General features: G+C 44.6%; 1 protein-coding gene and 1 long non-coding RNA gene across 2 annotated transcripts in view; one reads left to right on the top strand and one right to left on the bottom strand.

Annotated features, from left to right (window-relative positions):
* The window catches only part of LOC128703187 (major facilitator superfamily domain-containing protein 6), a 48,051-nt gene extending 34,868 nt beyond the window's left edge, over positions 1-13,183 (top strand). The window contains exons 7-13 of the mRNA XM_053797767.2: positions 41-173; positions 1,209-1,294; positions 5,930-6,098; positions 6,470-6,614; positions 12,103-12,254; positions 12,564-12,716; positions 12,921-13,183. Coding sequence (XP_053653742.2) covers positions 41-173; positions 1,209-1,294; positions 5,930-6,098; positions 6,470-6,614; positions 12,103-12,254; positions 12,564-12,716; positions 12,921-13,045 — 963 coding nt within the window. The 3' untranslated portion in view covers positions 13,046-13,183. The remainder of the gene's footprint in view (positions 1-40; positions 174-1,208; positions 1,295-5,929; positions 6,099-6,469; positions 6,615-12,102; positions 12,255-12,563; positions 12,717-12,920) is intronic.
* The window catches only part of LOC138855222 (uncharacterized), a 202,825-nt gene that overhangs the window by 76,979 nt on the left and 100,392 nt on the right, over positions 1-25,454 (bottom strand). The window lies entirely within an intron of this gene.

Below are 25,454 nucleotides of genomic sequence, written 5' to 3'. Positions count from 1 at the left end.
CTCACCAGGTTTCTCTGATATATTTCTCTCTTCTCCCCAGGATGCCACCTGCCTGGCACTGCTAAAACAGTATGGTGGTGAGCTGGGCATCCAGCGACTGTTCTCTGTGGTGGGTGTATCTCTGGGTCCTCTTATATCTGGCTTCCTCGTCGACAAGTTTAGCAGTGACGCAGGTGAGAGGCACTGGAGGGGCACTGCCTGGCTTGGGTTGGGTTGTAAGTACCTCTGGGAAATTACATCACGTAATGGCGCTGGTGAGAGGCACTGGAGGGGCACTGCCTGGCTTGGGTTGGGTTGTTAGTACCTCTGGGAAGTTACATCACGGTAGTGACGCAGGTGAGAGGCACTGGAGGGGCACTGCCTGGCTTGGGTTGGGTCACATGTATCTCTGGTAGGTTACACCACAGCAGTGACGCAGGTGAGAGGCACTGGAGGGGCACTGCCTGGCTTGGGATGGGTTGTAAGTACCTCTGGGAAGTTACATCACGTAGTGGCGCTGGTGAGAGGCACTGGAGGGGCACTGCCTGGCTTGGGTTGAGTTGTTAGTACCTTTGGGAAGTTACATCACGGTAGTGACGCAGGTGAGAGGCACTGGAGGGGCACTGCCTGGCTTGGGTTGGGTCACAAGTACCTCTCCAAGATTACATCACCAGCTGATGTAGACAAAATGTGTCAGTTAGACTTGTCACACTTTGTACACCATGCTACAAGTACAAGGTATACAGACCATAGCTAAGAGTGACATACTATATAGAAAGCCCCTTGTTATGCAGAGCATTTCCCGCAAATTACCTAAATTTTGTCCCCAGGATGCGACCCACACCAGTCGACTAACACCCAGGTACCTAGTTACTGCTAGGTGAACATGGACAGCAAGTATTTTAAGGAAACATGCCCTAATGTTTCCAGCCGTACCGGGGAATCGATCCCCGGACCTCAGTGTGTGAGCTGAATGCGCTACCAATCGAGCTACGGGACACGTATTTTATCCACAGTGACACATGAAAAATATATGATGACTCTGCCTGTCGCAAATCACTTATAAATAAGTCAAAGCCACATATAATAACATTGACTTGCTTTGTAAAACAATTCATAATCTTATCACTCGTGTTCCTAGCTGAATAGCATTATAAATTGGGTCCAGGGACTAGATACCAACATTTTTTAAGCTATGACAATAATAAAAATAATGGCGTCTTCCACAGAATTGCCAGACTTCTCTCCAGCACTTTACTTCGGTGGCATCCTGTCCCTTCTCTCCATCCTTCTCATCTCTAGGTTACACTTCGTGGTAAGTACTCCCATGATGGTGGGTCGAGGGTACTCCCATGATGGTAGGTCCTGAGTACTCCCATGATGGTGGGTCGAGGGTACTCCCATGATGGTAGGTCCTGAGTACTCACATGATGCATGATGGTGGGTCGAGGGTACTCCCATGATGGTGGGTCCTGAGTACTCACATGATGGTGGGTCCTGAGTACTCACATGATGGTAGGTCCTGAGTACTCACATGATGGTAGGTCCTGAGTACTCACATGATGGTAGGTCCTGAGTACTTCCATGATGGTAGGTCCTGAGTACTCACATGATGGTAGGTCCTGAGTACTCACATGATGGTAGGTCCTGAGTACTCCCATGATGGTAGGTCCTGAGTACTTCCATGATGGTAGGTCCTGAGTACTCCCATGATAGTAGGTCCTGAGTACTCACATGATGGTAGGTCCTGAGTACTCCCATGATGGTGGGTCGAGGGTACTCCCATGATGGTAGGTCCTGAGTACTCACATGATGGTAGGTCCTGAGTACTCCCATGATGGTGGGTCGAGGGTACTCCCATGATGGTAGGTCCTGAGTACTCACATGATGGTAGGTCCTGAGTACTCACATGATGGTAGGTCCTGAGTACTTCCATGATGGTAGGTCCTGAGTACTCCCATGATAGTAGGTCCTGAGTACTCACATGATGGTAGGTCCTGAGTACTCCCATGATGGTGGGTCCTGGGTACTCCCATGATGGTAAGTCCTGAGTACTCCCATGATGGTAGGTCCTGAGTACTCACATGATGGTAGGTCCTGAGTACTCCCATGATGGTAGGTCCTGAGTACTCACATGATGGTAGGTCCTGAGTACTCCCATGATGGTAGATTCTGGGCACTCCCATTATGGTAGGTCCTGAGTACTCCCATGATGGTAGGTCCATGGTACTCCCATAATGGCAGCCACCTATTTCTCTATTATTACTCTGTTTACATAATGCAGTAACTAATCAATATTAATTTAGATTCACATCTATACAAGAAATACTTTACATATATAATGACCCTGGTCAGTCAAAAATCCAAAATCCCAATTATCCAGCCTTAGTGATATTATTTTTTTTTATTATCACACTGGCCGATTCCCACCAAGGCAGGGTGGCCCGAAAAAGAAAAACTTTCACCATCATTCACTCCATCACTGTCTTGCCAGAAGGGTGCTTTACACTACAGTTTTTAAACTGCAACATTAACACCCCTCCTTCAGAGTGCAGGCACTGTACTTCCCATCTCCAGGACTCAAGTCCGGCCTGCCGGTTTCCCTGAATCCCTTCATAAATGTTACTTTGCTCACACTCCAACAGCACGTCAAGTATTAAAAACCATTTGTCTCCATTCACTCCTATCAAACACGCTCATGCATGCCTCCTGGAAGTCCAAGCCCCTCGCACACAAAACCTCCTTTACCCCCTCCCTCCAACCTTTCCTAGGCCGACCCCTACCCCGCCTTCCTTCCACTACAGACTGATACACTCTTGAAGTCATTCTGTTTCGCTCCATTCTCTCTACATGTCCGAACCACCTCAACAACCCTTCCTCAGCCCTCTGGACAACAGTTTTGGTAATCCCGCACCTCCTCCTAACTTCCAAACTACGAATTCTCTGCATTATATTCACACCACACATTGCCCTCAGACATGACATCTCCACTGCCTCCAGCCTTCTCCTCGCTGCAACATTCATCACCCACGCTTCACACCCATATAAGAGCGTTGGTAAAACTATACTCTCATACATTCCCCTCTTTGCCTCCAAGGACAAAGTTCTTTGTCTCCACAGACTCCTAAGTGCACCACTCACTCTTTTTCCCTCATCAATTCTATGATTCACCTCATCTTTCATAGACCCATCCGCTGACACGTCCACTCCCAAATATCTGAATACGTTCACCTCCTCCATACTCTCTCCCTCCAATCTGATATTCAATCTTTCATCACCTAATCTTTTTGTTATCCTCATAACCTTACTCTTTCCTGTATTCACCTTTAATTTTCTTCTTTTGCACACCCTACCAAATTCATCCACCAATCTCTGCAACTTCTCTTCAGAATCTCCCAAGAGCACAGTGTCATCAGCAAAGAGCAGCTGTGACAACTCCCACTTTGTGTGTGATTCTTTATCTTTTAACTCCACGCCTCTTGCCAAGACCCTCGCATTTACTTCTCTTACAACCCCATCTATAAATATATTAAACAACCACGGTGACATCACACATCCTTGTCTAAGGCCTACTTTTACTGGGAAAAAATTTCCCTCTTTCCTACATACTCTAACTTGAGCCTCACTATCCTCGTAAAAACTCTTCACTGCTTTCAGTAACCTACCTCCTACACCATACACTTGCAACATCTGCCACATTGCCCCCCTATCCACCCTGTCATACGCCTTTTCCAAATCCATAAATGCCACAAAGACCTCTTTAGCCTTATCTAAATACTGTTCACTTATATGTTTCACTGTAAACACCTGGTCCACACACCCCCTACCTTTCCTAAAGCCTCCTTGTTCATCTGCTATCCTATTCTCCGTCTTACTCTTAATTCTTTCAATTATAACTCTACCATACGACATAGACAAGGATGTCAGCCACAGCACCGTGTCTTCCTTTGCAGATGACACCCGAATCTGCATGACAGTGTCTTCCATTGCAGACACTGCAAGGCTCCAGGCGGACATCAACCAAATCTTTCAGTGGGCTGCAGAAAACAATATGAAGTTCAACGATGAGAAATTTCAATTACTCAGATATGGTAAACATGAGGAAATTAAATCTTCATCAGAGTACAAAACAAATTCTGGCCACAAAATAGAGCGAAACACCAACGTCAAAGACCTGGGAGTGATTATGTCGGAGGATCTCACCTTCAAGGACCATAACATTGTATCAATCGCATCTGCTAGAAAAATGACAGGATGGATAATGAGAACCTTCAAAACTAGGGAGGCCAAGCCCATGATGACACTCTTCAGGTCACTTGTTCTATCTAGGCTGGAATATTGCTGCACTCTAACAGCACCTTTCAAGGCAGGTGAAATTGCCGACCTAGAAAATGTACAGAGAACTTTCACGGCGCGCATAACGGAGATAAAACACCTCAATTACTGGGAGCGCTTGAGGTTTCTAAACCTGTATTCCCTGGAACGCAGGAGGGAGAGATACATGATTATATACACCTGGAAAATCCTAGAGGGACTAGTACCGAACTTGCACACGAAAATCACTCACTACGAAAGCAAAAGACTTGGCAGACGATGCACCATCCCCCCAATGAAAAGCAGGGGTGTCACTAGCACGTTAAGAGACCATACAATAAGTGTCAGGGGCCCGAGACTGTTCAACTGCCTCCCAGCACACATAAGGGGGATTACCAACAGACCCCTGGCAGTCTTCAAGCTGGCACTGGACAAGCACCTAAAGTCAGTTCCTGATCAGCCGGGCTGTGGCTCGTACGTTGGTTTGCGTGCAGCCAGCAGCAACAGCCTGGTTGATCAGGCGCTGATCCACCAGGAGGCCTGGTCACAGACCGGGCCGCGGGGGCGTTGACCCCCGAAACTCTCTCCAGGTAAACTCCAGGTAATACAGTTAATAGTTCTAAATAGATGAACTAGTGATGTGAATTTTGATATATAAAATAAGAGAAGGTAATTACGAGTTGTAATTGATTTGTAATAAATTAGATTTTTATTTAGACTTTGTGTAGATAGCAAATATGTCTATAATATTGTTAAGGTATTATACACATGTTATATGCATAGAGTATGCTATGTATATTAACCAACTATGTATATTTAACCTAATATGTACATATTTAACACAATATTAACCCAATATGTATATTTAAACCAATATAACAAAACAGTCAAACATTGAATTTTTTTTCGTTTGGAGTCGGTATAATAACTTGTAATTATCCGAAAAGTTGTGTCTGAGAAGGTGAATATTATTTTTATCCTTTTAAAGGGTGGGAATATAAGATTGGCACTTTTTGTACAGTGGTCTCAGACCGGGCCGCGGGGGCGTTGACCCCCCGAAACCCTCTACAGGTATACTCCAGGTATACGACTTAATATATACCATGTGTATTCTTGGCATAAGATTACTGGGCACTGTTATGTTGTAAATAATATTATCGACTGTTGTGGGTCGTTTCTTGGGGAGAATCACAAGACCCAGTGGAAATAACTCACTGACTGGCTTTTAAAAAAGGGAATTATGATCAAAGGACCACAATGAAAATACTCCACATTGGGTGGCTTTCTTGGGTTATCGTGGGGTAACTAAACCCTTTGCTGACCCATTACGTACCTCTGTAATCTGTAAATACCTTTGTAACTTGTCATGATTGTGACCAGACCTACCTGGAGTTCATTACCTTCGTAAATTGTGAGTTCATTACCTTTGTGAATTGTGAGTTCATTACCTCTGTAACTTGCTCAGCTATCAAAACTTTGGGGTCCAGTCCCTGGACCAATTATGTACCTCTGTAATCTTTTGACTACCACTCACAGGATGGGTATGGGGTGCATAATAAAAATATTAAACTTAAACTAACATCCAAAATCTCAAACATCCTACAAAAGTGTTCCTCTTCTCCCCGTGTGTGTGTAGGTAGACATGGCTGGTGACACCGTGATGAAGGACCTGGCCAAGCTTATTGTGAGAACTGAGGTCGATGTTTTCTTGATCATGATAATGACACAAGGTGCAAGCTGGGGTTTCATTGAGAGCTTCCTCTTCGTCTACCTCAAGGAGTTAGGGGCACCTAACTATCTCCTAGGTAGGTGAAAGGAGCAGGTATCAACGTAGGTAGGAGTATGGGAAGATATGACATTATTATTCAGTGTATTTGTGGGATCTGATGAGCACTCAGGTTTGTTCAGAGACGGGAAGGTATTCAGTAAGTCTTCTTATAGTAAGCTTTCTTTTAAAGCTCATTTACAATGTGATCTGTTGTAGATGCGACTGGAAAAGAGCTTCTAAAAGCTTTTCTGTTTTAGCCAATTGCCACATGAAGTATTTTCACGGAGAACATAACATGAAATGGTCTGACTTTTTGGAGCTATCAAGGTCATTTTCACGTATGTTACTATGTATGATAATAATGGTACTTATATATTCCTGTATCTAAATAAACTTACCCATGGGCAGGTCTGACCATGACAGTGGGAAACCTAGTGGGTTTACCTTTCTTAATCATCAACGACTGGTTGGTCGAGAGACTGAGTCGTCCAGTTATCTTCATTATCTCCTTCTTCACCTACGCCATCAGGCACTTCGGGTACTCCTCCATCAAGTACGTATTATTATCAATAGCAACTAGATTTAATAAATGGTTTAGAAAACCGACAAGTTGAAAAATGAGACACTTGTGCAACATCTGAGAATCTATACTGAGGAAAGTTCGTCAGCCAGTGGCTTCCTCAGTCCAATACAAAGAACGGTAGAGGAGAAGTTTTGAGGTGATCTGTCGATGTTGTTCAGATCATGAATCTTCTCCCGTTCTTTCTATTGGACTTAAAAAAAAACTACTGGCTTGAGAAATGTTATCTCAAAGATTCCCAAATATTACACAAGCGTCTCATTCTTCAATAGTTAGATTTGTTAGGTATTCCTTTTGCGACCAGAAAGCCTAGTTATTGTGTGCCTGCAGTTGAATCTACCTCAGCTTATTTCAAAGCACCGCCCTAAGGTGCACTAACAACCTGAGATGCCACCCAGGTACCTACTTACTGCTAGGTGAACAGGGGCAGTAGGTTTAAGGAACATGCCCAACGTTACCACCCGTGTCAGGTATCCAACCACGGACCCTCAGCTGTGAGCTGAGAGTGCTAGTCACCTTCTACGACACATTCCTTACTGGGGAAATGATTCTAACCCTTTTCCCGGTGGAATTTGAATCTTTACAAAGTCAATGATTATTAAAAAATTCTGAAATCTCAGACGAGTGTGCATACACATACATATACAGTTACACACAGTACATATTAAAGGTACACTAGTTATCTCTACGTAAACTGCCAGGCCATGGTTATCGCCAGGTTTATGTACAGGACTTAAAAATAGCTTTTAATTGATGATAAGTTGGTATGTACAAGAATGTTATCATTATAGCTAATTGTGATGTTCTTGAGAGTATCTGATATTGATTTTAGTAAGGCTTTGGTTAATGTAGGTAAGTATTGCGGGTCTTAGTTATATGATGACCCACAGCTGGAGCTTTTGGTCATTTGACCGAGGCCTTCCACTGGCTTACCCTTCCATCCCTTCAAAAATGATTTTTATAATTATAACCATTTGATTAATATATTAAACAGTGTAGGACTTTAATACATCGTCTTAAAGAGTACCAAACTGCACGTCTTTATTTTAACTTTTGTAGACCTGAAACAATACAGTAGAATTTATTAGTGATGTGACCAAGTATTCAATGTAGACGTAGTTACCAATGTTACCGATGTTCCTTCTAATATTTCATACAAAATAATTTCTCTGTTAACATTTTTTTTCACTTTTGACATGTGTGCGTCTTATACTGTGTGACTTGTAACGTAGTAAGAAGGTTATTGATTATCGTCGTCCCCTGTGTGTGACACAACTAGGTAGCCTAGTCAACCAGACTGTTAGTGGTATAGTAATGTCACTGTCCACGACCAAACTGACATAGTGTTCCTCATATTTCTTAATTTTAACAACAGTTCATTAGCACTGGCCTGGTCTCGCTTCACACGCTCAGTGTCCATGGTTCGATCCCCGGCAAGGGTGGAAACATTGGGCGTGTTTCCTTACTCCTTATGTCCCATTCACCTAGCAAGTAATTAGGTATCGGGTGTTAGTAGGCGCATTGTCTTTCTTGGGTTATTCTAGGTGGCTAACCCTCCGGGATTAAAAATCCAAAAAAATTATTTGTGGAAAATTACATTTACCTGGATGAATCTCATTACATACATACAAGTAAATGGTAACAAAGATAATTATTATTTATCAAAGTTACAGAGACAAGTAGGAATTTTTAGGACACCTAGGTCGCAAAAATGTCCCCCTTCGATACCTACCATCTATCTCTCCACAAGTTGCTCTAGACCTATATTAATTGCAAATGAAATGTACATACACACCAGGAATTCTGGTAAAATTATTATAATTTTTGTGGACTGTATATTAAAATTAATAAATGATTACATATACACATTTATATAACAGAAGGAGAATTTATACTCATAACACTCACCAATTAGTCTGGAGATTACTGTGTATAATACTCAAAAACCTCCCTCTAACCAAATTTATGATGATAATACTGGCCAGAATTACAAACATAATTTAGATAGCTTATCTGAGGTTCCTGGAGCTGTCCTGTACATCGATTTAATGCTCAAATTATGCAGAAATGCACATCCAACAATTTCGGCTCCTATTTGAGAGGTGTAAGCCCAATATAACCTCTAGAGCGACGAAAATTATTATTTTCACTAACGTTTTCTTGGCTCATTCAAAAACACAATGGCGAGTGACCTGCTCGTCTGCGCAGGCGCCGAGCTTCCCATTTTTTATAATATAATTTTTATTAAATACAATATATTTTATTAATTTTCATACAAATACACTATTTTCGGAAAATATACTGTATATTCTCCACAATATTATAGATGATACCGTCTTCCACTGAGGCGGTGGAAGGCCACATCATAATTGATTATATTATGTATATATGTATATGTTCTGTATTCTGTTTACCTGGAGTTTACCTGGAGAGAGTTTCGGGGGTCAACGCCCCCGCGGCCCGGTCTGTGACCAGGCCTCCTGGTGGATCAGCGCCTGATCAACCAGGCTGTTGCTGCTGGCTGCACGCAAACCAACGTACGAGCCACAGCCCGGCTGATCAGGAACTGACTTTAGGTGCTTGTCCAGTGCCAGCTTGAAGACTGCCAGGGGTCTGTTGGTAATCCCCCTTATGTGTGCTGGGAGGCAGTTGAACAGTCTCGGGCCCCTGACACTTATTGTATGGTCTCTTAACGTGCTAGTGACACCCCTGCTTTTCATTGGGGGGATGTTGCATCGTCTGCCAAGTCTTTTGCTTTCGTAGTGAGTGATTTTCGTGTGCAAGTTCGGTACTAGTCCCTCTAGGATTTTCCAGGTGTATATAATCATGTATCTCTCCCTCCTGCATTCCAGGGAATACAGGTTTAGAAACCTCAAGCGCTCCCAGTAATTGAGGTGTTTTATCTCCGTTATGCGCGCCGTGAAAGTTCTCTGTACATTTTCTAGGTCGGCAATTTCACCTGCCTTGAAAGGTGCTGTTAGAGTGCAGCAATATTCCAGCCTAGATAGAACAAGTGACCTGAAGAGTGTCATCATGGGCTTGGCCTCCCTAGTTTTGAAGGTTCTCATTATCCATCCTGTCATTTTTCTAGCAGATGCGATCGATACAATGTTATGGTCCTTGAAGGTGAGATCCTCCGACATAATCACTCCCAGGTCTTTGACGTTGGTGTTTCGCTCTATTTTGTGGCCAGAATTTGTTTTGTACTCTGATGAAGATTTAATTTCCTCATGTTTACCATATCTGAGTAATTGAAATTTCTCATCGTTGAACTTCATATTGTTTTCTGCAGCCCACTGAAAGATTTGGTTGATGTCCGCCTGGAGCCTTGCAGTGTCTGCAATGGAAGACACTGTCATGCAGATTCGGGTGTCATCTGCAAAGGAAGACACGGTGCTGTGGCTGACATCCTTGTCTATGTCGGATATGAGGATGAGGAACAAGATGGGAGCTAGTACTGTGCCTTGTGGAACAGAGCTTTTCACCGTAGCTGCCTCGGACTTTACTCTGTTGACGACTACTCTCTGTGTTCTGTTAGTGAGGAAATTATAGATCCATCGACCGACTTTTCCTGTTATTCCTTTAGCGCGCATTTTGTGCGCTATTACGCCATGGTCACACTTGTCGAAGGCTTTTGCAAAGTCTGTATATATTACATCTGCATTCTTTTTGTCTTCTAGTGCATTTAGGACCTTGTCGTAGTGATCCAGTAGTTGAGACAGACAGGAGCGACCTGTTCTAAACCCATGTTGCCCTGGGTTGTGTAACTGATGGGTTTCTAGATGGGTGGTGATCTTGCTTCTTAGGACCCTTTCAAAGATTTTTATGATATGGGATGTTAGTGCTATTGGTCTGTAGTTCTTTGCTGTTGCTTTACTGCCCCCTTTGTGGAGTGGGGCTATGTCTGTTGTTTTTAGTAACTGAGGGACGACCCCCGTGTCCATGCTCCCTCTCCATAGGATGGAAAAGGCTCGTGATAGGGGCTTCTTGCAGTTCTTGATGAACACAGAGTTCCATGAGTCTGGCCCTGGGGCAGAGTGCATGGGCATGTCATTTATCGCCTGTTCGAAGTCATTTGGCGTCAGGATAACATCGGATAGGCTTGTGTTAATCAAATTTTGTGGCTCTCTCATAAAAAATTCATTTTGATCTTCGACTCTCAGTCTGGTTAGCGGCTTGCTAAAAACTGAGTCATATTGGGACTTGAGTAGCTCACTCATTTCCTTGCTGTCATCTGTGTAGGACCCATCTTGTTTAAGTAGGGGCCCAATACTGGACGTTGTTCTCGATTTTGATTTGGCATAGGAGAAGAAATACTTTGGGTTTCTTTCGATTTCATTTATGGCTTTTAGTTCTTCCCGCGATTCCTGACTCCTAAAGGATTCTTTTAGCTTAAGTTCGATGCTTGCTATTTCTCTGACCAGTGTCTCCCTGCGCATTTCAGATATATTGACCTCTTTTAGCCGCTCTGTTATTCTTTTCCGTCGCCTGTAAAGGGAGCGCCTGTCTCTTTCTATTTTACATCTACTCCTCCTTTTTCTTAGAGGAATAAGCCTTGTGCATACATCGAGTGCCACCGAGTTAATCTGTTCTAGGCATAAGTTTGGGTCTGTGTTGCTTAGTATATCTTCCCAGCTTATATCGGTTAGGACTTGGTTTACTTGGTCCCACTTTATGTTTTTGTTATTGAAGTTGAATTTGGTGAATGCTCCCTCGTGACTAGTCTCATTTTGTCGGTCTGGGGCTCCACGCATACATGTCTGAACCTCAATTATGTTGTGATCTGAGTATATTGTTTTTGATATGGTGACATTTCTTATCAGATCATCATTGTTAGTGAAGATGAGGTCTAGTGTATTCTCCAGTCTAGTAGGCTCTGTATCGTGGATGTAGGTGGGTATGAGTTGAACCTGCCTAATATGTGTCAGTAGTGCTTAAAATAGGACGACAACAAGCATCAAAACACGTTAGAAAACGATCCTGTCCTGGGACCTTGATAACGATGATCCACCTGGCGACCCTACCTGACCCTGAACCTTGTGATCAAGGTCACAGAACCGAAACGTTTTCTAATAAATGTGTCTTAGTGTTGGTCACATGCCTTTCTAAACCACTTCTTGTTATCAGTTACTAAGGTTTATATCACGTATCAACAGTGAGAAGTTAGTTTAATGTCTTAATTATGCTACCCATACCCATGGTATGGGTAGCATAATTTGATTACAACCCATAACATGGGTATGGGTTGTAATCAAAATATTACAGAGGGACAATGGGTCCAAGGAACTGGGCCCCAAAGTGTTGATAGCTAAGTTAGTTACAATGATAATGAATAATTTAAGTATTTATCCTGGTTACAATCGTCAAGGGTTATTTATACATGCAAAAATGGGAAGAAATACCGAGCTACAGTACTTCACTATTCTCAAATGTTCTTAACATTAACTGTTACCCTCGACAGTGACCCGTGGCTAGCCTTCCCTTTCGAAATCCTGGAAGTGTTCACCTATCAGTTGATGTGGCTAGCAGCACTAAGTTACTGCCCATTACTGGCACCCAAGGGTCTTCTAGCAACCATGACTGGTCTGGCAGGTGCCATCCACTACTCTCTAGGTGGGTCTCTGATTCTCTATTATATAATGGTGAATTAAGAGATAATAGTTATGTGCTAACAAATATTGAAAGTAATTAGTGCTGAAAATTGGATATGGTGTAAATGAAATTATAGTCTAAATACCGTATGTTTTGCATGAAAGAGTACAGTAGAGAGAGAGAGAGAGAGAGAGAGAGAGAGAGAGAGAGAGAGAGAGAGAGAGAGAGAGAGAGAGAGAGACTGAAGGTTAAAAAAGATAGAGCTCGTGTGAGAAACGGAAAAGAAAGAAAGAAAATAAAGCCAGAGAGACTAACATTGTGGTGCTACAGGTCGTGGAGTGGGGGCTCTGCTGGGAGGATTCCTCATCAGTAGGTACAGCACCTCCAGGGCCTTCAGGATCTTCGGGTTCATCTCCCTGGCTTGTGGTTTCCTCTACGCCATTATTCACTTCACCTACCTCAAGAAGAAGGTTGCAGAGAGAGGTGAGAAGCCTTCACGACTTTCTTATAGAGTTCCTTTGGGACCTTTAAAAAAGTTCCTTCAGGATTTTCTCATAAAATCCCTCTGGGATTTTTATTTACGCTAGTTATTATATTCATGGGGAAGCGCTAAACTCTCAGTTGCAGAAATAGTGACAGTCTGTTAAACAGTCGGGACTTATGTAACCGTCATTAATCTTTTAACAGAGGCAAAACACAAGGATAAAGAAGACACAGAGGAGGAGGAAGAGGAAGCGATGCTAGGAAAAAAGGTGTATAATACTACCGTCATCAAGTCTGCCACCCACAGTGCTACTGAGACGTCACACTGATGTACCCACCACTAGCACTGCCACCCACAGTGTTACTGAGACGTCACACTGATGTACCCACCACTAGCACTGCCACCCACAGTGCTACTGAGACGTCACACTGATGTACCCACCACTAACACTGCTACCCACAGTGCTACTGAGACGTCACACTGATGTACCCACCACTAGCACTGCCACCCACAGTGCTACTGAGACGTCACACTGATGTACCCACCACTAGCACTGCCACCCACAGTGCTACTGAGACGTCACACTGATGTACTCACCACTAACACTGCTACCCACAGTGCTACTGAGACGTCACACTGATGTACCCACCACTAGCACTGCCACCCACAGTGCTACTGAGACGTCACACTGATGTACCCACCATTAGCACTACCACCCACAGTGCTACTGAGACGTCACACTGATGTACCCACCACTAGCACTGCCACCCACAGTGCTACTGAGACGTCACACTGATGTACCCACCACTAACACTGCCACCCACAGTGCTACTGAGACGTCACACTGATGTACCCACCACTAGCACTACCACCCACAGTGTTACTGAGACGTCACACTGATGTACCCACCACTAGCACTACCACCCACAGTGCTACTGAGACGTCACACTGATGTACCCACCACTAACACTGCCACCCACAGTGCTACTGAGACGTCACACTGATGTACCCACCACTAGCACTGCCACCCACAGTGCTACTGAGACGTCACACTGATGTACCCACCACTAACACTGCCACCCACAGTGCTACTGAGACGTCACACTGATGTACCCACCACTAACACTGCCACCCACAGTGCTACTGAGACGTCACACTGATGTACCCACCACTAACACTGCCACCCACAGTGCTACTGAGACGTCACACTGATGTACCCACCACTAACACTGCCACCCACAGTGCTACTGAGACGTCACACTGATGTACCCACCACTAGCACTACCACCCACAGTGTTACTGAGACGTCACACTGATGTACCCACCACTAGCACTACCACCCACAGTGCTACTGAGACGTCACACTGATGTACCCACCACTAACACTGCCACCCACAGTGCTACTGAGACGTCACACTGATGTACCCACCACTAGCACTGCCACCCACAGTGCTACTGAGACGTCACACTGATGTACCCACCACTAACACTGCCACCCACAGTGCTACTGAGACGTCACACTGATGTACCCACCACTAACACTGCCACCCACAGTGCTACTGAGACGTCACACTGATGTACCCACCACTAACACTGCCACCCACAGTGCTACTGAGACGTCACACTGATGTACCCACCACTAGCACTGCCACCCACAGTGCTACTGAGACGTCACACTGATGTACCCACCACTAACACTGCCTCCCACAGTGCTACTGAGACGTCACACTGATGTACCCACCATTAACACTGCCACCCACAGTGCTACTGAGACGTCACACTGATGTACCCACCACTAACACTGCCACCCACAGTGCTACTGAGACGTCACACTGATGTACCCACCACTAACACTGCCATCCACAGTGTTACTAGACGTCACACTGATGTACCCACCACTAATACTGCCACCCACAGTGCTACTGAGACGTCACACTGATGTACCCACCACTAACACTGCAACCCACAGTGCTACTGAGATGTCACACTGATGTACCCACCACTAACACTGCCACCCACAGTGCTACTGAGACGTCACACTGATGTACCCACCACTAACACTGCCACCCACAGTGTTACTGAGACGTCATACTGATGTACCCACCACTAACACTGCCACCCACAGTGTTACTGTGACGTCACACTGATGTACCCACCACTACCACTGCCACCCACAGTGCTACTGAGACGTCACACTGATGTACCCACCACTAACACTGCTACCCACAGTGTTACTGTGACGTCACAATGATGTACCCACCACTAACACTGCCACCCACAGTGTTACTGTGACGTCACACTGATGTACCCACCACTACCACTGCCACCCACAGTGCTACTGAGACGTCACACTGATGTACCCACCACTAACACTGCCGCCCACAGTGCTACTGAGACGTCACACTGATGTACCCACCACTAACACTGCCACCCACAGTGTTGCTGAGACGTCACACTGATGTACCCACCACTAACACTGCCACCCACAGCGCTACTGAGACGTCACACTGATTTACCCACCACTAACACTGCCACCCACAGTGTTACTGTGACGTCACACTGATGTACCCACCACTAACACTGCCACCCACAGTGTTGCTGAGACGTCACACTGATGTACCCACCACTAACGCTGCCACCCACAGCGCTACTGAGACGTCACACTGATTTACCCACCACTAACACATAAGCTATGCTGATGATATCATGATCCATACAATAGGGCATAAGAAGATGAATACCATTCTTAATGAAGTTCAAGCAATTTGTAATCGACTAGGCCTCATAATATCTTCCTCTAAAACTAAGATATTAACAAGCAAACGACATCCCCCACCCATCTATTTGCAGGGTGAAATCATTAGCTACGTTAAAACTTACAGATATCTTGGTGTAGATGTACCCTTTAACAAATCCACTATACCACAACTAAACAAGAAATGTAAAGCTAGGCTAAATGCTCTCAAAGCTGTTGCTGGCTACAATCCCAACTATGGTGCAAATGTGAGAATCGTGAGAATGATGTACATAGCCTATGTTAGGTCCTTAATTGATTATGCTGCTCCCATGTTGACATTAGCTAGAGAAAGTTCTTTCCGACCCTTGGAGTTAATGCAAAATGAAGCTCTCAGGATTATTCTTGGCTGTCCCAGATCTACAAAAGTTCTTAACATGAGGAAGGAGCTTGGTATTTCTAGTATCAGTGATAGGATTGTTGAAATTAACACTGTACTCGGTATTAGAATGTTGAGAAACGAACCAGACACTGTCACAGTGAATCTTACCAAGTGTCTAGAGGTAAATACACACAGATCTAAATGGATTGTGAAAACGTGCAATTGCATTAAGTTTTATAACCTGCATGAACTGTATCACTGTAGGCAACAAGAGCATTTCACCCCTCCATGGAAGATGTGTTCATTTAATATCACATACCTACAAGTCCCTCCCAAGAAGCTCATTGCTAGTAATCCCTTCCTTAAATCTCTTGTTAGAGCAACTGCTCAAGAAGAAATTTCTCACCTAGCTGGTAGTAACAAGTTATCACAAGTTATATACACTGATGGATCTAAACAGGAGTCTTCTGGCAGGGCTGCATCTGCTCTTGTTGCCACCTCCCTAGTTAAGAACGATAATAAATTTGTTGAGTTAGGCGTAAGAATTAACAACTGGGCGTCTACACTGCAAACTGAATTGTTTGCAATCCTAATGGCGCTAAAGCTAACCTATGACACTGAGCTTGACTCTATCATCATTACTGATTCTATGTCATCATTGAAGGCTCTTGACTCATATAATGACTCCAACAACATGCTCATTGGGGAAGCCAGGTATAGATACTCAAAAATTAGGGACAAAGGAATTAATGTACAATTGCTATGGATCCCATCACACATTGGATTACTCCTTCATGATAAAGTTGATATGTTAGCCAAGAAGAGTACCCAGAAGGAGAATGTAGAATATAACTTTGGTATAACTGTGTCTAGCATTAGGAATAATATTAGGAGAGAAGTAAATAATGAAAATGATTGTTATAGGAATGCAGTTAGAAGCCTGAGTAGATCTATAACCCACTATGATAACATGAACGTAGATAAGTATGTTTATGGAGCAACTTGCAATGTGAACAGACTGACTGATGTTGTAGTGGCCAGGCTTAGGCTTGGTTACAAGTACTTCTGGCAGTTTGGGAGACACACAGATGATGATCAAACTAAAAGTAAATTATGTGATCAGGCATATGGTCACTCTCTTGAACACTATGTGCTTAATTGTCCACTTATTGAGGAATACAGAGACAGACAGTATAATAACCTATGTGACATGTCAAGATATCTTATTAATGAAAATAAGATACCAGATATACTAAGCAAATTTCCTAAATTTGCTTGTAACAGATAAGTGAACTATAGATATGTAGATATAAATCCATATGTATTCCTGTTAACCCTTTGGGGCCTAGTTCCTAGGCCTTTTGTGTATTCATATGCTCTCGCGCTACCGTCCACAGGATGGATATGACGTACACAATAAACTAGCCACTTCGGTGGCAAAATCTAATCTATCATAAGGTGAAGTCCAGGATCTTGACTTAATTTATGGTATAACTTAACAAATCTCTGAGGACAATTATTGTAGAGGTCTGAACTTTGCTCACACCTCTACAATTGTCCTCAGAGATTTGTTAAGTTATACCATGAATTAAGTCAAGATCCTGAACTTCACCTTATGAAAGAAAGTAAATACGATAGTAATTATGGACAAGGTAGATTATAGTGGAAAAATAACATGATATTAGGAGACATGGGAACTGACGCGCCTTAACTCAATCCCTTGATTATTATTATTATAATCAAGGGGGAAGCGCTAAACCCGGAGGATTATACAGCGCCTGGGGGGGGGATGTGGAAGGCATTCAGGCTTAATTCGGGGAACTGGAGCACAGATCCAATTCCCTAAATCAAGAGCCCCTCACCAACATCAAGGAACCTTCCTTGAGGGGTCAATCCCTTGAAAGGAAAGAGTAGTTTTAAGCCTGTTATTATTATTATTATTATAATCAAGGGGAAGCGCTAAACCCGTAGGATTATACAGCGCCTGGGGGAAGGCATTCAGGCTTAATTCGGGGAACTGGAGCACAGATCCAATTCCCTAAATCAAAAGCCCCTCACCAACATCAAGGAACCTTCCCTGAGGGGGTACTAAACCTGTTCGATCATGCTTTGAGGCATGGGAAGCAATCAGGTTGGATCCAAGGAAGTGAAAGGTAATTCTATTCCTTAGATGAAGAGCATGTTACCTTGATAAGGCAGGCACCATGAAGGGTGCCAGGGGTAATGGATAGTGATAAGTGTGTTTGCTGTTATTAACACAACAGATATCGTATATCACGTGCTGATACTGCCAGTATCACAGATGTTTTCACTCAATACCTCCCGTATCTATAGTTAAAAGTCAGTACTAAATCAGTACAGGTCCTAAATTATATATATATATATATATATATATATATATATATATATATATATATATATATATATATATATATATATATATATATATGGCGAAGCGGCATCCTGTAAGAGTCATATTTAAGGAAAAGTGATAATTCCACAAGGAAGGTAATTAGATTTAATTATAGGAAAGAAAGGATTGGTCCATTATTGTTATTACTAATATCAATTTAAGTACTTAAACACTCGTAAGGGTCATACTGCACTGATGGATGGATGTACGAAGGTTTAGAGTGAACAAGAGGAACGGGGTTTTGCGAAGTTAGAGGTTAATGCAAGAAGAAAATTGAAGTGTAAGTTGGTGCACTAGGTTAGTTTTAGCTTAATAAGTCAAAGAGACTTTGCATCAGAGGTGGGACATTCAATGAGGCCAGTAAGAATGAATGTGCTGGGGTGACTAAGCTGTTGAAAATGGATCCTGCTTGTATTCTGATAGACAGAATAATCTATTAGGATATGTTGTATGGGCAGTGAGACTTGACACACTTCAGAGTGGTATTGGTCACTTCTCCATGTGGAGGTATCTAAAATCAAAAAGGGCAGAGGGCAGCAAGAGACTGAGCTAGAAAGGGCTAAGGGGAGTGCGAAAGATATCATCATCAGAGTTTGTGGAGTAAATCAGTCGTTGTCAAGAAGTCAACGAGAGAGTCAGGATTAAAGGAGGGTCCATCAGCAAGAAGGGAAGGTAAAGAGAGAGTAGTAGAACGAAGACGACGTTGGAGGTAAATTCTGCGTGCTCGTTGATAGAGAGGGCAGTCTAACAGAATGTGGCTAATCGATACTGGAACTTGACACTGCTCACAGAGAGGAACAGGGTGTCTCTCCATGAGATACCCATGAGTAAGACGAGTGTGGCCAATGCGAAGGCGGGAGAGAGTGGTCTCCCAACCTCGGCACTGATGACAAGAAGACGGCCAGTAACCTATGCTCGGTTTAATAGAATGAAGTTTGTTACCAAGCAGAGTTGACCAACGTTGTTTCCAACGGGTGTGAAGGTGGGTAGCTATTGCAGCAAAATAGTCCAGAAATGGAACACCTCTATAGGAAATTGGTAGGTCATGTACTGCTGACCGCGCAGCAGTGTCTGCCTGTTAACATAATATCTTTATTTACTACAAGTATATGTACAAGGTATACAGTCCTAGCTGACAACAATGACATACTACTATATAGAAACTCCCTAGTTATGCTCCGCATTTCGGGCAAATTAGTTCAGTGTCCCAGGATGCGACCCACACCAGTCGACTAACACCCAGGTACCCATTTTACTGATGGGGAACATAGACAACAGGTGGAAAGAAACACGTCCAACATTTCTACTCTGGCTGGGAATCGAACCCAGGCCCTCGCCGTATGAAGCGAGAGCGTTAGCCACCAGGCCACCAGAGCCCTCGTCGCCCTGTACATCGACATGACCAGGGACCCAACAAAAAACAATATCTTTATGCTTGGTAGAGATACGGCGTAGCCAAAGTTGGATACGGAGAACTAGGGGGTGACATGTATCAAATTTTCGTATAGCCTGTAGAGCACTAAAGGAGTCTGAGACTACCACAAATGATGACACAGGCATAGATGCGATATGAATAAGTGCTGCAAGAATGGCACACAATTCAGCAGTAAAAATGCTAGCCGAAGATAGTAAATGCCCCCGCACGACGCTGTCCGGAAGCACGACACTGTCCGGAAACACTGCTGCGAATCCGACGCCGTCAGAAGACTTAGAGCCATCTGTGTACACAGCGATGGCATGAGAATGAGAGTGGAAGTGATCAAGAAAAAGAGAGCGGGAAGCCACCGTAGGTAGTTGGGCTTTCGAGCAAGGGAGTGAGAAAGAACAGACCCGAACAGCTGGAACTTCCCAGGGAGGTAGGGAAAAGTGACATGCTACATGAACATATAAAGGTGGTAACTGAAGGGAAGACAAGAGCAAATGTAGGCGAAGAGAAAAGGGACAGAGCAAACAGGGGCGGCGAACAAATAAAGAATGTCTACTAATATCGGTGACCATTCTATAAATGGAAGGATTGTGGAGATCGTGAGAGCGTACATAGTAGCGAAGGCAATGGGCATCACGGCGATCAGACAAGGATGGAACATTCGCTTCTACATAGAGGCTCTCAACAGGGGAAGAGCGAAAAGCACCAAGGCACAAACGTAATCCTTGGTGATGGATGGGGTTAAGGCTAGAGCAGCAGGAGAGGCCGCGGAATAAATCTGGTCACCATAATCGAGTTTTGATAAAACGAGGGCTGAATGTAGGCGAAGCAGAGTTCGACGATCAGCTCCCCAGGAAAGATGAGCAAGGGTTTTAAGGTTTATCCGGCTGTAACAAGTTGCCTTCAGAGAGGTAATGTGAGGTTTCCAGGATAACCTACGGTCAAAGAGAAGGCCTAGAAACCTGACTGTATCACGTTCGGGGATACGGGAGCCATAGAGATACAAAGGATGATCGGAGATGACAGGGCGTCTAGTGAAAGTAATTTGGTGAGTTTTGGTACTGGAAAATTGAAACCCATGCGTGGTGGCCCAAGTGGAAACACGGTCGACCGCATGCTGGAGAGAAACTGCAATGAGATGACAGTCAGTGCCTGCACAAGCAATAGCGAAGTCATCAACATAGAGTGATGGCCAAATATTGGGTGGAAGAACAGAGGCCAAATCATTTATAGCAAGGAGAAAAAGTGTTGTGCTCAGAACACATCCCTGAGGAACATCTTCAGCTTGGAAGTCCAGTGAAAGCACATTATTGACTCGAACACGGAAGTGTCTGTCAGTTAAAAAGTTCTTAAGGAAGGATGGTAGATTGCCTCGGAGGCCTAAGGAGTGGGCTTGGCCAAAATATTATACCTCCAAGTTGTGTCATATGCCTTCTCAAGGTCAAAAAATATGGCAATAACTGAGTGATTATTCGCAAAGGCATTACGAACATACGTATCCAAGCATAGTAAGGGGTCTATGGTAGAACGGCCCTTACGAAAGCCATATTGACTAGCAGAGAGACTGTTGTGTGTCTCTAAATACCACATTAAACGTCGATTTACCAGACGTTCCATCACTTTGCAAACTACACTAGTAAGAGTGATCGGACGATAGTGGGAGGCATCATGTCCTGTAGTACCCGGCTTGCGGAAAGGGAGAACAATGGCAGATTTCCACAGCTGGGAAAGAACTCCTTGTGCCCAAATAAGATTGAAGAGGTGTAAGAGGAATACAAGGGCTGACTGATGTAAATGTTGTAACATACGAATATGAATGTCGTCAGGCCCAGCTGCCGATGATCCACAAGCTGAGAGTGTTGCCTCCAGTTCCTGAAGTGTAAAAGGCACATTATACTGTTCTTCTCTGAGAGAAGAAAAGTCCAAGGGTACTAACTCTCTGGCAGACTTTGAGGAAAGAAACGAGACGAGTGCCAATTTCAATGGCAACGTCAAGAGGGTTTGCTACATCAATACCGGCGACCCGTAGAACAGGAGCCGGGTCAGAAGAGTATTTACCACTCAATTTCCTCACTTTTTTCCAGACTGCACTCATAGAGGAAGCAGAGGTAATGGTGGAAACATAGTCTCGCCAGCAAGTGCGTTTAGCATCACGGATGACACGGCAGCGATCGCACGCTTCTCAAGAAGTCTCTCATTGGTTCTATTGTAATGGTACCTGCCCCATGCAGCGTTTCAAACTTACTGCACGAGCACAAGCAGGAGACCACCAAGGCACGCACTTCTGAGAATGCCTGCCTGAGGTTTGGGGTATAGAATGAGAAGCTGCGGTATAAACTGACGTCGAGAAGAGATGTAGGAGCTCATCAATGGAGGATGAAGAAGGAACCTCACTAAAAGCAGTGAGTTGTGAGTAAAGGTCCCAATTTGCCCGATCAAATTGCCAGCGAGGGCTACAGATTATTATTATTATAATCAAAAAGAAGTGCTAAGCCACAAGGACTATACAGCGCTGCACGAGGGCTACGGAAAGGTGGTGAATATGAAGAAGTAAGAATGATTGGAAAATGATTGCTGTCATGTAAGTCCGGTAGAACAGACCAGGTGAAGTCTAGTGCAGTGGAGGAAGAGCAGACTGATAGATCGATGCAAGATAGAGTATAAGTACGAGGATCAAAATGGGTGGGAGTGCCCGTATTTAGAACATGGAGGGGGTGAGAGGCGAGAAAAGCCTCCAACTGGATGCCACGTGAGTCACAATGAGACCCCCCCCAGAGGAAATGGTGGGCATTAAAATCACCAAGTAACAGAAGTGGTGGTGGTAAGGATGAAACTAGAAAGGCAAAATTTAGGGGACTGGAGATGAAGTGTGGGGGGGGGACAGAAGAGGCAGAAACCTGGGAGGTGGCAGAAGAGGGAGAAACTTGGGAGGGGACGGGTGTGGAAGGCATAGTATGAGGAGGGTGAACCTCCACACTTGTAATAGAGCCAGAGAGAGAGGAAGAACTAGGCACAGAGACTGGAAAGGTAAAGTGTGGAGGTGGAAGAAGGGAAGGAAGGGGCAAAGAAGATTTGAGCAATGTGGATTTTTTTGGACTTCTGAGAAGTAGAGGGGCGATTGGTATAAGGTGTCGTACGAGGTCTTGTCGATACTGGGACTTGTGAGGAAGGACGCGAAGATGTGAGAACAGACTGAGTTGTAGTCGGGACTTCAGAGCCAAGGACAGTAAAAGGATTAGATGCCGGAGTGGCTATGGGAGGGGTAACAACAGAGGAGGCTGCAGAAGATGGGACCCCAGAAGTGGGAGGATGTTTTGAAACACGAGAATAAGAAACACAGGGCAGTCTTCCTCGGAGGCAGAGATGAGTAACTGCCATAGCATAAGGGAGACTTCTGCCTCTTTGAGGCAACAGATTTCACGCTCACTTAAGTAGACCTGGCAACGGCGGGAGTACGAAGGGTGAGCTTCATTACAATTAAGGCAAGATGGAGGTTGACTGCAAGATGTATTAGAATGGTCGTCGGCACCACAGACTGGGCATTCGGCTATAAATCGACAATATTTCGCTGGGTGACCAAAACGCCAGCAATTTCTACACTGTTGTGGTGTAGGGATCACCTTTCGAACTTGTAACCTGTCCCACGACATAAACAGAGGACGGGAGTTCTCGGCTGTCGAAAGTTAATCGAGCCACATTGCAAGGGTAACGTCTCCGCCCACGGGCAGGAAGGACACAAGTGTCGACTTTGAGGATTGGGAGATCCTGGAGTTCAAGCTGTTCAAGGATGTCATTGCCACATGACTGGAAATTCTGTTGGACTATGGTATGGGACAGAATGACAGTACCACTACAAGAATTGAAAGATGTTTTTCAATAGTGATAGTAGTAGTATTGATATGCAAAAGGAGAGAAAGATCATGAGCTTGTCTTAGCATTCTGGACAGTGACAATGCACGTACCACTCTTGAGAGCATGAAATGAAATATCTCTACCAACATGACGCAGGAGTGCTTTGCCAATCCTATGGTCAGAAAGATAGGCAGAATTATTATTATTATAATCAAAAAGAAGCGCTAAGCCACAAGGGCTATACAGCGCTGCAGAAGAAGTCGGTCTTAAAGTAAAGAATTTAGTCCATTGTGTAGTTCGAAACTGAGCATGGATAGGGAGTGCATGACGTGTCGGTCTTTTCCGAGTAGAACGGGAAGGTAATGAAGGAACATCGTCAGGAGACTGACGTTGGCGTTTAGGAATAGGACCGGAGTTGGTCCGTCATGAAACGGGCTGGCAATTCAAAAATTGCCGTACCGTAGAGGGAGAGGCCTGAAGCATAGTCAAAGGAGAGCGGAGGTCAGACAAATCGAAGGAGTCAGTCGAAGCCCCAGTACCTGAAGCGGGTGAGGAAACAGCACCAGCAAGAGGTACAGGGGCATCAGGAGTGTCCGAAGAGTGGTCTAAAAACAAGGCAGGGTCAGAATGGGGTGCAGTATCAAGAAGGGGCCCGGGGGTAGTGGGTTCATGGATTGGGTTCTCCATGGTTAGGTTACTCCTTTGCTTTTTGTTTTTAAGAAAAAAAAAATAAAAATAAAAAGAATAAAAAAAGGGGGGAGCGGGGAGTAATAGTTCCCAGAAGGAATGAAAGGGCTGGAAATCTCCCTCTGCGCCCAAGAGGACCTCAGCACCACTAGTAGCACAGATGCAGCATGGAACCCGTGCCATACCCTACCCTTCATGCCAGTAAACAAGCAATCCGGGATAGCAACCTCACATCAGCTGAGCTACCTCGGTGGACAAAAGAGAGGGCGGCCGGATATCCGCCACAAGGCATACCTCCTTCGGCCACCACCCCTGGAATCCGAAAGGTGGCTTCCAGGGATACACCCGTCGCCCGAAAGACACCCAAAGCTACACTCAGGGATACCGGAGAGGGATCGGGACATCCCCAGGCGATCCAGATTCCACGGCAAACTACGCCACCGCCAAGAACCTCAACGGAATGGGATGGACCCGGGTATCCTTTCCCCTACCTAGGAACTAGCGCGCCTGTGGGAGAAACCCCAAAGGCCAAAAAGAGGAAGGGCAAAAGGGAGGGGTGGGGAGGAGGAGGAAAGGAAAAAGGGGAGGATGGGATAGGGAAGGGGGGATTGGGGGGTAATTAGGTTCGGTCTGAGGAAGGAGACCGACAGGTCTAATTCCTCACCCCAAGAGCCTCTTCACAACAAGGAGCTCCCGTTGAAGAGGCATTCAGGCTCTGTTCAGGGAACCGGATTATTATTATTATAATCAAGGGGGAAGCGCTAAACCCGGAGGATTATACAGCACCTGGGGGGGGGATGTGGAAGGCATTCAGGCTTAATTCGGGGAACTGGAGCAGATCCAATTCCCTAAATCAAGAGCCCCTCACCAACATCAAGGAACCTTCCTTGAGGGGTCAGGGAACCGGAGTACAGATCCAATTCCTTAAATCAAGAGCCCCTCACCAGCGCCAAGGAACCTCCTTTGAAGGGTCTGATTTGTTCAGGAAAAAACAAAATGCATTAAGGGGATTTAGAACCATCAGTATACATTGTAAAAACCAGAGAGTGAGATTAGAAGTGATCAAGAATAAACAAAATTGTATGAGGCAAGTGAACTTTTCCTATGGAAGTGAGGAGCAAACATGAACTGTCAAAATTTCCTGAGAAGGGAGGAAAAAGACGCAGGGCGAACGTAAGAGATAAATTAAGAGTAATTCCATTATACTCACAGGGAAGTGCGTAGTCCTGTCTTTGTCATTATT

The sequence above is a fragment of the Cherax quadricarinatus genome, chromosome 85 (assembly GCF_038502225.1).
Source record: "Cherax quadricarinatus isolate ZL_2023a chromosome 85, ASM3850222v1, whole genome shotgun sequence".
NCBI classification, from domain to species: domain Eukaryota; kingdom Metazoa; phylum Arthropoda; class Malacostraca; order Decapoda; family Parastacidae; genus Cherax; species Cherax quadricarinatus.
This window is presented reverse-complemented; position numbering and strand designations above follow the sequence as displayed.